Source organism: Equus caballus, chromosome 1 (genome assembly GCF_041296265.1).
Source record: "Equus caballus isolate H_3958 breed thoroughbred chromosome 1, TB-T2T, whole genome shotgun sequence".
Lineage (NCBI taxonomy): Eukaryota > Metazoa > Chordata > Mammalia > Perissodactyla > Equidae > Equus > Equus caballus.
This window is the reverse complement of record NC_091684.1, coordinates 11,324,084-11,338,055: the sequence shown is the minus strand read 5'-3', so window position 1 is coordinate 11,338,055 and position 13,972 is coordinate 11,324,084. Positions and strand designations below refer to the sequence as shown.

The 13,972-nt window shown below is 39.6% G+C and overlaps 1 protein-coding gene across 14 annotated transcripts in view; it reads left to right on the top strand.

Moving 5' to 3' along the window:
* PLEKHA1 (pleckstrin homology domain containing A1) overlaps window positions 1–13,972 on the top strand; it is a 52,875-nt gene that overhangs the window by 24,154 nt on the left and 14,749 nt on the right. For all 14 annotated transcript variants that reach the window (XM_070256593.1, XM_023638019.2, XM_070256524.1 and 11 more), the window contains 3 exons: window positions 3,878–3,975; window positions 8,559–8,684; window positions 12,421–12,564. In XM_070256593.1, the coding sequence (XP_070112694.1) occupies window positions 3,878–3,975; window positions 8,559–8,684; window positions 12,421–12,564 (368 nt within the window). The remainder of the gene's footprint in view (window positions 1–3,877; window positions 3,976–8,558; window positions 8,685–12,420; window positions 12,565–13,972) is intronic.

Sequence of the window (13,972 nt, the reverse complement as noted above, 5' to 3'; positions counted from 1 at the left end):
CTAATATACCGCTTTTCGGTAATTTGCTTTACATTTTCTGCAATGATTTCTTACCTGGAAATCTCCAGATGATGATGATGAGATGAAGCAGACTATCTGTTCTGACCCAAGTACTGTGCTAGTTTCTTTTCATATATCACCTTGAGGAAGGGATGGGTGGCATCCTGTTTCATAGATGAGGAAAACGGGGCTCATAGAGATTACATAATTTTTACAAGATGATATTGCTAGTAAGTGCATGAACTAGTCAGGTCTGGCCGGCTCCAGGTTTTGATTTTTACCTCCGTCATATCACTATACCTCTTCCTGCCATGAAACAATACTTAAGGCACATGAGTTTTTCTTTAGGTGCAAGGTGTACTGAGAGTCTTTTTAGAGGTATATTTGCCTCTCTTCCTTCCTTTAAAAGACATCCTTATATAAATGTTATTCATTCAAAAATATATGTATTAAGCACTTTATAACAGGTGTAGTGTATTACTAAGTGCTTAGATTTTTAAACTCTTCAATGTTCTAGGCTTAGATTGGTAAACAACATTGATGGGAAGAAGCCATTGTGAGGCGAGCTCAACTTCAGACTAAGCTGGGAAAAGATTATGAAAGTATGCTTTGCTGATTGTTATAAATTAAAAATCAAAGCTATATGTTGACATATATGATATCCTAGTGAGTTACTAATTTATCTTAATTTATATCTATCGCATTTATAATTTCTCCAGTCTCTAGTAAGATATAAAAGAGTGATTTGCAGTGTGTTAAATTTCTTTAGTTTCCAGCCTAGTTGTTTTATAGCACTTCACAAGATGGGATTTGACTTCCTTTCTAAGACCCTCATCTCAATTCAATGAAGCTCTGGTTTAGAGTGTTTTGGCCTCAGGCTCAATTTCAAAATCTTAAGCATTTGAGAAATAACTTTTTTCCTTGAGGGTTTTCATTTCCTCCTTCCTTTTGTCATATTCAACTGAATGCTAGTATATCATTTAAAATTTTGATGGAGACTTTGGGAAGTTATTTTTGTATTTCAAAAATTGCAACAGTGTAGCTCTTCAGATGCCTTAGCTCCTAGAATAATGTTTATGTTTTTAAAAATAAGTACACATAATGTATAATTAATGTGTGGTGTTGTGTTTTTGTTTTTTTGGTCAGGGAGATTGGCCCTGGGCTAACATCTCTTGTCAATCTTCCTCTTTTTGCTTGAGGAAAATTGTTGCTGAGCTAACATCTGTGCCAGTCTTCCTCTATTTTATGTGTGGGATACTGCACAGACTGGCTTGATGAGCAGAGTGTAGGTCCATGCCAGGGATCCAACCTGTGAACCCCGGGCTGCTGAAGCAGAGCGTGTGAACTTAACCACTACACCACTGGGCCAACCCCTATAATTAATAAGGTGTTTGTTTGTTTGTTTTTGAGGAAGATCAGCCCTGAGCTAACTACTGCCAATCTTCCTCTTTTTGCTGAGGAAGACTGACCCTGAGCTAACATCCATGCCCATCTTTCTCTGTTTTGTATGTGGGACGCCTACCACAGCTCTTTGCCAAGTGCTACCATGTCCACATCTGGGATCCGAACCGGTGAACCCCGGGCCACCAAGAAGCAGAACGTGCGGACTTAATCGCTGTGCCACCAGACTGGCCCCAATTAATAAGTTTTTTTTTTTTTTTTTTAAAGATTTTTTTTTTAAATTTTTTCCTTTTTCTCCCCAAAGTCCTCCGGTACATAGTTGTATATTCTTCGTTGTGGGTCCTTCTAGTTGTGGCATGTGGGACGCTGCCTCAGCGTGGTTTGATGAGCAGTGTTATGTCGACGCCCAGGATTCGAACCAACGAAACACTGGGCCGCCTGCAGCAGAGCGCGCAAACTCAACCGCTCGGCCACGGGGCCAGCCCCCCCAATTAATAAGTTTTAATTTGAGTTGACTATGGAAGTCTGTAGACAGCTGTATGTGCAGGTGTGCTTTGCTTTATACAAATAAATATTCACTAAAGGGGTATATATAAATTAAATTGCACGAAAAGTTCCAAATCTATTAAGATTTTAAATACAAAGAAAATACATAAGTGCTAGAAAAATAAAGATATTTATTTTTATAATTTTGAGTTGGAGAGGTTTTCTAATACAATATGAAAGCTAGAGTCATTAAAGGAAAAGGAAAAGATAAAATATTTCTGTTTGGTTAAAAATACTATGAACAAAGTGAAAAGACAAATGACAGACTGAGAAAAGTACTTGAAATCAAACAGAAAGGATTAATATAAAAGTTCCTATAAATCAATACAAAATAGGGGCTGGCCCCATGGCTGAGTGGTTGGGTTCACGCGTTCTGCTTCAGCGGCCCGGGGTTTTTCTGGTTCAGATCCTGGGCGCAGACATGGCACTGCTCGTTGGGCCGTGCTGGGGTGCCATCCCACATGCCAACGCTGGAAGGGCCCACAACTAAAGATATACAACTATGTACCAGGGGGCTTAGGGGAGAAGGAAAAATAAAATCTTAAAAAAAAAAGAGAGAGAAATAAACATGGGGCTGGCCTGGTGGTGTGGTGGTTAAGTTCGTGTACTCTTCTTCAGTGGCCTGGGATTCGTGGGTTTGGATCCTGGGTATGGACCTGTGCACCACTCATCAACCCATGTTGAGGTGGCATCCCACATACAAAATAGAGGAAGATGGGCACAGATTTTAGCTCAGGGACAATCTTCCTCACACACACACAAAAATAATAATAAATAAACAACTCGGAAGAAATATGGGTAAAGAAAATAAACGGTTCACAAAACAGATACAGATGACCACTAAACATACAATATTAATTTGCCTCAGTAATCAAATTCAGATTTAAACATGGTATAATTATTCACCAGTTAGGTTGTCACAGTCAGGAAAACATAGCACATGAGGTATTTCAACGAGGGGATTTGTTACAGGGATTGGTTACCCAGTTGTTGGAAGGCTGAAAACCACAAAGGGAATGCTGAAGTAAGGCAGAAATTAAAAACTGCAAGAATAGCTGCCACTGCCAGGGCTGGACAGACACAGGGAAGAGATGGTGTTGCCAGAACCTAGGTCTTTGGAGAAGAGGCCACCATGAAGCTAGTGATTGGTATCTGAGGGGACTGCAGGGCCATCTAGGGAGAGGCAGGAGAGCCTGGAGCAGGAGCTGGTTGTGCGCTGCTGCTGCTGCTGCTGGAGGGAGGTGAGCAAGAGCAGGAATCTGCAGGAGAGTCCCCTCTCCCTGTCTCCCTCCCACCTTCCAGTCTCCCATCAGTACCTCCCGTTGGCAGAATGTGACCTGAGCTGGCAAGGAAGTCCAGGAAATGTTGTTTGCAGACTCCCAGCCCAGTGTCACAGAACCTTGGGGCTGAAAACAAGAGGTGGCTGACGATCACAGGTGCTAATAACCAGGAGTGGTGTGGGGTATTAGACACAATAGGACTTTGCATATGCTATTGGTAGGGATGAAGACGGATTCAACCTTTTGGGAAGACAATTCGCCAGTATCTGTAAAAATTTTAAATGTGAATTCCCTTTGACCCAACAAGTCTCTTAAGAAGTTTATCCTATAGAAATGCTAGCCCAAATATGGAGAAATATATGCACGTGATGTTTCATTGAGATATTTTAAATTTCAAAAATTGGGAATAAGCTAAATGTCCACCATTAGGGGATTGGCTAAATATGTTGTGGTATTTCCATTTAATTAAAAACATGGCCCTTAGAAATAAGAGTTTTCCCTGTGTTAATGAGTGATGAAAGCAGTATTTTATATGATCTAACATATTGTCACATCCAAGGGAGTCACAATATTGAAGCTAGCTGCAACATAAATTTAGAGGTAACAAGTGCAAAATTTCGTGTTTTGTAGTTTATTTTTTCTCTCAACAGTTATGAATGCAGGGATGAGGAAATATTTCCTACAAGCCAATGATCAGCAGGACCTAGTAGAATGGGTAAATGTGTTGAACAAAGCTATAAAAATTACAGTAAGTATTTATATTTTTTGTGAAAAATTTTTAGTATCTGGAAGTGATCTTTACATTTTGGAAATACACCTACTGAATGCCCAGCTTACCAATAGGTTGTGTATTCAAAGTTTCTTTAAAAGACAGGTGTTTATAAAGTAAATACATTTTCTTGTACATGGTGACTGTTGACCCTTAAAATCAGCTCATTAATGCCTTTCTAACCCATTATATACCTAATAAGGGTATAATAATATTGTAGATTTTAACCACTGCTTACAGTCTTTCTAGGGGAAAATGCACATAGAGGTCTGCCTCGAGGATGTGTTTTCCTTCCAGAGTAGATTAAGAGGCTTCCTGCCACCTGCCTGGGTCACGGGAGAAGGCATTCCCGTCTTCAGAGCGTGACTGGGGCTGGTGTTAGGGCAGGAGTTGAAGGTAGGAGCAGGAAGTAGGGGTGAAGGGTTGAGAAATGAGGCACAGCGGTGGTCACTGGTCTGCGGAGCTGTGGCAGCCAGAGGGTCCTGCCCCGCTGCCCTTGGGGAGTTGTCTCAGCTGCTAAACTTCATGCCTTCATGCCGCTTGTGCTTTTCTCCCTTGAGTTCCAGAATCTGCTACCCTTGCAATTCCTTCCATGCCACAGCTTCCCACTTTCAGCCTGGGCTTCTCTTCTTTTTAATTTCCTGATGAACATTTATATGTATTGATTATTTACAGTGAGCGAGGCCTTGCACTGAAGGTTTTACCTAAATTACCTGGGAAAGTGAGGCTCAGAAGGATTGAGTAAAAGTGCAGGTCTTATAGCTGGTAGGTTGTGCAGCTGTGAGCCAAACCCAGTCTATGTGATTCTGGAACCCAGTGCCTTACTGCTTCCTGAAAAAACAGCCTTCTCCTTACTCTTTGTTCCTAAAGCAAAAAACCAAACTTTTCTGAGAGCGTTTGCTGCTGCTGCTGATGAGCAGGCAGATCAGTTCTGCGCCCTGGTTATACTTCTCCTTACCTTTGCCTCCTTCCTCGCTGGCAGAGAGACGCATAGTAGGCCCGCGTGGAAAGGGTTGGGCAGGAGTGTCTGTGTGAGGTTTGTGTATACTGAAGTGTGTTCTTGCTAAAGTGCAGTTATTTACTGACCCTACACGACTTACTCTCAAAAAACATATGCCCTGCAAGTCAGCATATGTTAGTCTCTTGTTAGTTTCCATCTAAAATGAATGATTCCATATTTATATCACAACACAGTGAAGAGTTAACATAACTAAAGCTGTTCTCAGAGTTAAGTCGAATTTTTTGTCTTGCACCAGAACAGCTTGTTACCACATGACAGAACACCCACGCGCTGCATCTGAGCTCTGCATGAAGCAGAAGTTATTTTAGGTTTGTGCAGTTTCAGGAAGGCAGTTTTTGGACTGATTCAGAAGTATGTATTCTTAAAAGGTTTTAACTGATAGTTTTTAACTCTTTTAATAAATATTCCCTATCTGGAAAATTTCTTTAGAAAGACAAGATCTAGTAACTTTACTGAATTAACTTTTTACAGTTTGCGATTATAAGCAGCACTGGTTTCTTAGTGCTTAAAGAGAAAAAGGAGTGAATGATCTCAGGCTTTTTACCATTTGGAGGTTCGTGAATTGCTGTATCTAATGTATTAATGGTCTGAAACCATCTTATGTAAATGACACTGGTAAACTTATTAGGGATTGGGTAATGTTTCAAAGTATGCATACTTTTAATTAGCTTTTGTGGTCTTGCAGCTTTATTTTATATGTTGAAATTTTTGTAGTTTTTAGGATAAATCTGTTGATATTCATGCTTTTATAATACATGTTTTTATAATTCACCTTTAGAAAATATAAATACAAATAAGATACAGAAATCTTTAGCTTGTTAACAGAGTAGACTATAGTAACTATAGTAGGGTGAATGTAGAATTGATAACACTTAATAAAAATCAACTTTATGTAGATACACATTTAATTCAGGATAGCAATGAAAGAATTTCCCATGCCTTAATATTAAAGATACATTTTTGTTAATTTTATTCTTTAAGAAATCTTACCAGTTTTAATTTCATATGCATTTTAGACATTTAAATCTAGAAGGGTGTGAAATCTCTAATTTGTCATACTTTCCTATGGAAATTGCTGATGATTTACATGTCAATTTCTTTGAAAAATTAAAGTTTACATTTTAGTATATGTATAGTTCACCTTTCTATGGAATCACTCCAAATGACATTTTGGTCAACTACTATGTAGTTTAGTGGTCTGCTGAGTAAAATGTGATATACGTACTTAAAATTTTTGGAAATCCAAAATTAGGTTTTGGAAGTATGTGGTTCCAGAATAGGGGTGGGTAGTGAGTGGGGGGTAAAGGGAGTGGTGACAGTCGAACTACTCCTACTATGCCACCGTGCCATCTTAATGGACTATCCTCCATCACTAGTCTGTGGCTCTCCTTACTTTCCTCAAGTCTGTGTGAATCTGTATTGGTGGCTGCCATTGAAAATTTTTTCCCCCTTATTTAAAAAAAAATGAAAGCAGTAGTAGAGGAACCAATCCTGAAGGGAGTATCAATGGCTAGAGTTTTCTGTTCTTAATGGGGTGACTTGGACACATTTGCTCTATCAAGATCATTGGAATACGTGATGCTGTTCATTAGAAAACACTATGGGCTTCCTTGGCGAATTGTGTCTGGGTGTACTGTCCTTTGTAGCCCTTTCACTCATATATTTATGCGAATCTTGTCAAGTAAAATTCTGTCCATTATCATATTGCCTTTAAAAAGCACTCGAAAATGTACAACCTCTTAGAAAAAACTCTTAGAAGAATTCAGGAGGCATTCTCCTTCAGAATTCATTTCTCTTTTCTTCCTTTCCTGTTTCTCTCTCTCTCTTGTTTCTGCCAGTGACTGGCATTGTGGTGTAAATAGGAATGTGAGGGTGGAGGGTTGTGCTTGAGGCCTGGAGAGAAAGCCGTGAGGGGAAGCATCTCAAGGGGATACAGGGGAAGCATCTGAAGGGATATGATGTAGGGAAAGTGAGGAGAGGGAGTTTTAGAAGTCGCCAAGAAGACAAGTTATTTATATCCATAAATAACATTTATGCAGATTGGAATCTCCTACAGCTCAGCGTCCTCTCATACACACACAGACCAAGTTTGCCCAATATTTTGCAAAAAGATTCTTTGTAAAGCCTGATGTGCAGACACCGTTGTATACCTGCTTTCTCACAAAGCTGGTGAGAGTAGCTTCATCAAAGAGAGCACGCAGGCTTTGGAGCAGTGATTGCAAAAGTGTGGTTTATGAACCGCCTGCCTCTAAAACATCTGCTGTTCTTGCTTCAAGTGCAGGTTTGTGGACTGCACTGTGGATTTTCTCATCAGAATTTCTGAGTATGGAGCCTGGGAATGTGAAGTTTTTAATAATCTTCCCAGGTGATACTTCATGCACAGTAAAGCTTGAGAAACCACACTGCTTTGGGATCATATTAATAAATGGTTTGGGTCTTTGAATGCACTGTGAATGGTGTCCCCTACAGCTGTGCCAGTACCCCGTTAACAGGGATTAACTGCATGACAGGCAAAGTTAATCACTGGAGACAGGTTAAATATCACGTTCAGCATCGTAATTGGTACTGAGCATATCTTTCTATGTTTTAGTCAAAGCCTTAAAAATTTATCGTTCAGACTACATGAAACAATCTATTGACAGAAATATTGCTTGGCCAGTTTCCCTTAGGCCACAGAAGAAAAGTGAAAACATGCTGTAAACATTTGTGACACCTTTAATTCTTTGATTCTACTTTAGTGAAATGTTACTATATCAAATTCTGCAGTCACAGTCATTGTTTATACGTGTGAGCGATTTGTCACTGCTACAAGTATTAGAATCCCTTTTTAAAATTCCTCATAAGTTTTAAGTTATTTTGAACATTTTGACTTTTAATTTATGTTAAATATTTTATTCTTTTTCCTACTGATTTTGGATTCATCCGCTGAGTCAGTCTTTCAGCATTTATTGAATACTTAGTGTGTTTTCAGTAGTAGACTCTGTCCTGAAGCTGGTAATGATGAATATGCCACGATCCCTGTCCTGGGAACATTGCAGAATCATGGGCAAGAATGGAGGAAAGGGAAGGGTAACTGCGCAGGGCTGCCGTGCAGTGTCAGGTGCTCTCATCCACGGGTTGTAGTACAGTGGTTGAGTGTGGAAGAGAGTCATGCAGTCTTAGCTAGAATGCAGCATAGCCAGGATCTGAATCTGCATTCCCTAATGCCTCTGAGCCTCTGTTTTCTTAACGCTTCGGTGGAGATATCGTCCCTCTGCATAGGGTTGATAGGATTAAATAGGAAAATGTGTGAAACAGTACCTGCCCAAGTAAGCACTCAGTAAATGATCACGGTGTTATGAAGTATCACTGTAACAGAAAAATTAGGATGGGAACTGACAGGGATATATATATACACAGTATAAATATTTTTATATATATGTCAGTTATCTGTAAATGGGTGATTAGTTAAATGGATGATTATATAAATGGAAATTCTGTGATAAAAGAGAGTCTCAGATATAATGCTGGTTGCCAAAGTTCATTTGACTTCTTGTTTTAGGTACCAAAGCAGTCAGACTCACAGCCTCATTCTGATAACCTAAGTCGCCAAGGTGAGTGTGGGAAGAAGCAAGTGTCTTACAGAACCGACATTGTTGGTGGTGTGCCCATCATTACTCCAACTCAGGTAATAAATTAATTCTTCCATTGTGTCATGGTTTAATTACTGTATGTTGACTTTTTCGTATTGTTATCCAAACTAAAATAGTATACCTTATTCTGAATTAATATAAAAGTCGGTTCATAAAAAAACTTTATATTTGCTATTTCAAAAGTATGCATTTATTGTAAAAAATTTGCAAATCACAGATAAACACTTAACAGATGAACATCCAGATGGAAGAAATGCATAGGGCAGGGTATGTAGGAAGGGGTACAGAGCTTCCATGCCCTTTCTGGGCACTCTCCCAGCACCTCCATGTGTTCACTAACCTAAAGCTCCTGAACCCTGTACTTTTGGGCTTTCTATGGAGGCCTCCTTATGTAGGCATGATGGGTCAGTCACTCCATTTCCGGCCCCTCTTCCCTCTCTAGAGAATGGAGGGTGGGGCTCAAGCTTCTAATCATGGCTTAGTCTTTCTGGTGACCAGCCCCTGTCCAGGAGCTCATCTAGAGTCACCTTGTGAGAGCAAGAGATGCTCCCAGTGCTCTTCTCACTTAGGAAATTACAAGGGTCTCAGGAGCTCATGCCAGGAACCAGGTGCAGAGACCAATATAGATATTTTCTATTATCCCATAAATGCTATGATGAACATTCTCGTAGCATAAACTTGAGAGACATGAATAATATTTTTTTAAAGGATAAACTCCTAGGAATAAAATTACCAAGTCAAAGAGCTTGCAAATATGTGTAATTTTTTAAACCTGTTTTTCTACAACCTGGCCTAGATGAGCCAAACAAAGCTGTAATTTTGACTCAGTTCTATGTCAAAAGTACTGATATGCTAAGTCAAATCTTATTTAGGTGTTATGAAAAATAAATTTATTAAAAATTTTTGATAAAATTAAAATTTTTGTATGAGCTTAAATCTCTTGTGTGAATTGAGTGAATGAATTTGTAATGCAAATTAAATTACTAGCAGTTTAGAAACCAAAAATTTTAAAGTAATTAATTGGTATTGCCAATGTTGGGCATTTTCATTACCTTTATGCCTTTTTGAGCTTAAAAGGCTTTGGCAATTAAACCTTTTGAATCAAATTAGGGGCCATATTTTTCAGATCTTGTGTCAGGGGAGAGTGACTAGTGGAAATAGAGTTCTTACCACATTAATTAATTAATTATTCAGTGCTTTCTTTATTCTGGGCAAAGGATATATTAATGAACAAAAATCCCTGCTCTAGTGGGAGCTTACATTTTTCACCAAAGTTGGATAAAAAATAAGCTTGGACTTTTTGTGTGTATGTATGCATTTACTGTTTTTAAAAGTAATGATTTTAACCTGTAAGACTTCTGGTTAAGATATAGCTAGATTATTCACCTGTATTATGTCTTATGTTGCTATAAGGGGTAAGACAGTTTGTCTGTAGTTGTATTAAGATAGTGTACTAGGTTGTATCTGTGGCTGTTTCAATTTTTTATAGAATTAAGATTTTATTGTGTTTTAATTTTGGTGTAGATTATTCAGTAGGTTCTAAGATTTCACGGTAGGTGCCGTATTAAAAAGATTGCAAAGTATTTTATCACTTTATCATTTTGCAATGTAGTTTTTAAATTATGAAGTAATATTTACTCAATGTAAAAGGATTTGAAAGATATCAAGAAAATGTCAAATAAATCTTGTTTGCATGATTAATTTATTCAGTAACTATTGGGTTAGCGGCAAGTTAAGTGCTGAGTTTACCAAGTTAAGTACGTAATTAGTGCTGTTGACCTATCTAAATATAGAAGAGGTTGAAAATTCCTCAAGATATGGCTCAAGTACTTAGTTTTTCTCTTGAAATTTAGAAGTTCTTGAAAATATACCTTTGGTTGATTTGTAAGATTCTAGCTTGTTGTGTGCTATAAATAAACAGGAAGCCAGTGCTTTAGGGAGCATGAAAACCTAAGTATACTTAGTTTTTAAAAGCACTGGACTTACGTCTAAAAAAAACCCAAACAGACAAACTCTTAGAAAAGAGCAATGGAGAAAATCTTCCGGTGAAGAGTTTTTAGACTTGACATCAAAAGCACAATACATAAAAGGGAAAAACTGATAAATTAGGCCTCATCAAAATTTAAAATGTTTGCTCTGTGAAGGACCCTATTAAGAGGATGAAAAGAAGAGCTACACACTGGGAGAAAAGATTTTCAACCCACGTAGCCAACCATGCACTTGTCTCTGGAATATATAAAGAACTGTCAAAACTCAACAGTAACAAACCCAAACGATCCAATAGACAATGGGTAGAACTCATGAGGAGACGTTTCACCAAGAGGTAAAAGGTATACAGATAGCAAATGAGCACCAGAAAGGATGTTCGCCATTGTTAGTAGGGAAATGCAGATGAAGACCACCTGAGGTATCCCTGCACACCTGTCAGAACGACTCAGATAAAAATGGTACCACACATGCTGATAAGGGTGAGGAGAAACCGAGTCACTAGTACAGTGCTGGTGGAAATGTAAAACGGTACAGCCACTCTGAAGCACAGTTTGGCAGTTTGTTTATAAAAGTGAACTTGTAATTACATGTGACCCAGCATTTGCACTCCTAGGCATTTATCCTAGAGAAATGAAGACTGTGTCCCTGCAAAAACCTGTACATGAATTTTCATGGGAGCTTTATTCCTAATAGCCAAAAACTGGAAACAACTCAGTGCCCTTTAACAGGTGAACGGTTAAACCACTGGTTGTACATCCAAACTAGGGATTCTACTGAGCAATAAGAAGGGGCGAGCTACTGGGGCTGGCCCCGTGGCCGAATGGTTAAGTTCGCGCGCTCCGCTGCAGGCGGCCCAGTGTTTCGTTGGTTCGAATCCTGGGCGCGGACATGGCACTGCTCATCAGACCACGCTGAGGCAGCATCCCACATGCCACAACTAGAAGGACCCACAACGAAGAATACACAACTATGTACCGGGGGGGCTTTGGGGAGAAAAAGGAAAAAATAAAATCTTAAAAAAAAAAAAAAAGAAGGGGCGAGCTACTGATAGAAGGAACAACCTGGCTGAATCTCTGGAGAATTATGCCGAGTGAAAAATGCCAATCTCAAAAGGTCATCTGCTGTGTGATTCCATTTGTGTTCTCTAAATGTCAGAATAGTAAAGATGGAGAACAAATTAGTGGTTGCTAAGGGAGTGGGGACAGGGTCTCTAAGGCGCTAGTCCACAGGAGCCTTGTGGTGATGAATGCTTCCGCACGTTGGTGGTGGTGGCAGTCACACAAATTTGCATGTGATAAAATTGCAGAGAATGATACATACACAGAGACAAATGAGTGCATGTAAAATTGGTGAAATCCGAATAAGTTTTGTGGAATGTTCCAATGTCAGTTTTGATAATGTACTATAGTTACACAGTTTCCCTGCTGGGGGAACCGTTTGAAGGGAACATAGGACCTCCTGTACATTTTTTCTTACAACTTTCTGTGAATCTATTTAATTATTTTGAAATAGTAAACCTCCCTACCCTTTTCCCCCGACAAAAAAAAACTGGTAGCAGGACAGCAGAACAAAAGAAGTAGAAATCTGTGGTTTAATCAATGATATGAAAGTTATAACTAAATATCTCAAGTTAATTAGAAAACTCTTCACTTCAGAGTCCTTGTTCCTAACTGAACTAAGATTCGATTTTAAGATTTTCTACTAGGATAACGACGTGAAATGCAGGTATGCTTTGAAGCTAAACCAGCAAGAAAAGAATTTCTTTATTTTGCTTCATTTTAGAAAGAAGAGGTAAACGAATGTGGTGAAAGTATTGACAGAAATAATTTGAAACGGTCCCAAAGCCATCTTCCTTACTTTTCTCCTAAACCACCTTCAGACAGTGCAATTATCAAAGCTGGATATTGTGTGAAACAAGGAGCAGTGGTGAGTAGCTTAACAAAATAATGTGAGATAATGAAAAATTAGTGTGAGTTAGCAAAATCTCAGCATAGAAATTGTTTGCTTTGTTTTGCGAAAGACCCAAAGTGAGAGACCAGCACGCTGAGGAGGAGGCAGATGGCGGCATAGGGGTTATTCTGTGTTCATAACTCAGTGCTATTATTTTCTTGGTCTGTGGGCGGCTGGGCAAGTTAATGCTTATTACCACTGACCTTTAGTTTTTTTTTGTTTTTCTTTTTGGGTTTTTTTTGAGGAAGATTAGACCTGAGCTAACTGCCAATCCTTTTTGCCGAGGAAGACTGGCCCCAAGCTAACGTCCATGCCCATCTTCCTCCACTTTATATGCGGGACGCCTGTCATAATATGGCGTGCCAAGCGGTGCCATGTCTGCCCCGGGATCCGAACCGGTGAACCCCGGGCCGCCAAGAAGCAGAACGTGCGCACTTAACCGCTGTGCCACCGGGCTGGCCCCTGACCTTTAGTTTTAAATGAGCTTTCCTCACAGCTCAAAGTTTTTCTTTTGCTTTCTCCCCCCTTGGGAGTGGGTCAGAGAAAGAGTTCTAGTAGGGAGACGGCAGGAAAGAAGGGCAGCAGTGTGGGGTGTGGAAGGATCGCTTGCTTGGTTTGGTGTTGGGCCGGCCTCAGTAGAAAGCTCTGTGACCTTGGGCTACTACTTAACCTCTCAGGCTTTCAGTTTCTTTTTAAGGAAAATCGTATTATAAAACCCACCATCCAGATGTTGTTTTGAAAGGTGCAAATGAAGAGAGTAGTTAGCGCAACACCTGGTCCTCAGTAAGAGCCATTATGGGTTAGCCCAGGTCCCCTCAGCCAGATCTAGGCTGGGGGCTATGGGAAGAGCAAGGAAATTTGCCACTATTTCTGAGGTTCCAAAGTACCTTTCTAAAACTTGCCGTTCTTTCTATGTGAACTAAATCTTTGAATTTCATAAGAAGATAAACTTTAAAATCTGAAAATAAAAGAATTGCTGTGAGTGAAGAAGAACTTGGAGCTCTCCTGGTAGTTCTGTTTGACTTCACGTCACTTTCTGGCAACTCCAGTTAGCTTAGGTGGGTTGAGGGAAGGTTCTTTCAGCCCCAGTTGCCTGACCTTCCTTAGGCTGAGGGGAGCAGAGGGGAGGCCTGCGGGTGTCTCCCTCCAGCGCGCCTACAGGTCAAGTCGGAATTCTCAGGCCCTGACACCATGCTGTGTTGGTTAGGGCTTTTAAGGAGCATTTCCTTTCTTTTTGTTTTACTCTTTAAGACCAAAATACCAACCCTTAGAGATACTGAAATTTCCACAAAAAGTCTGTTTCGTTGACAAAAAATATTTGTACAAAGTAGGTTCACTTTATTAAATGTTTGTTGCCTTACTCCTAAGTATAAAGTACCTGCAG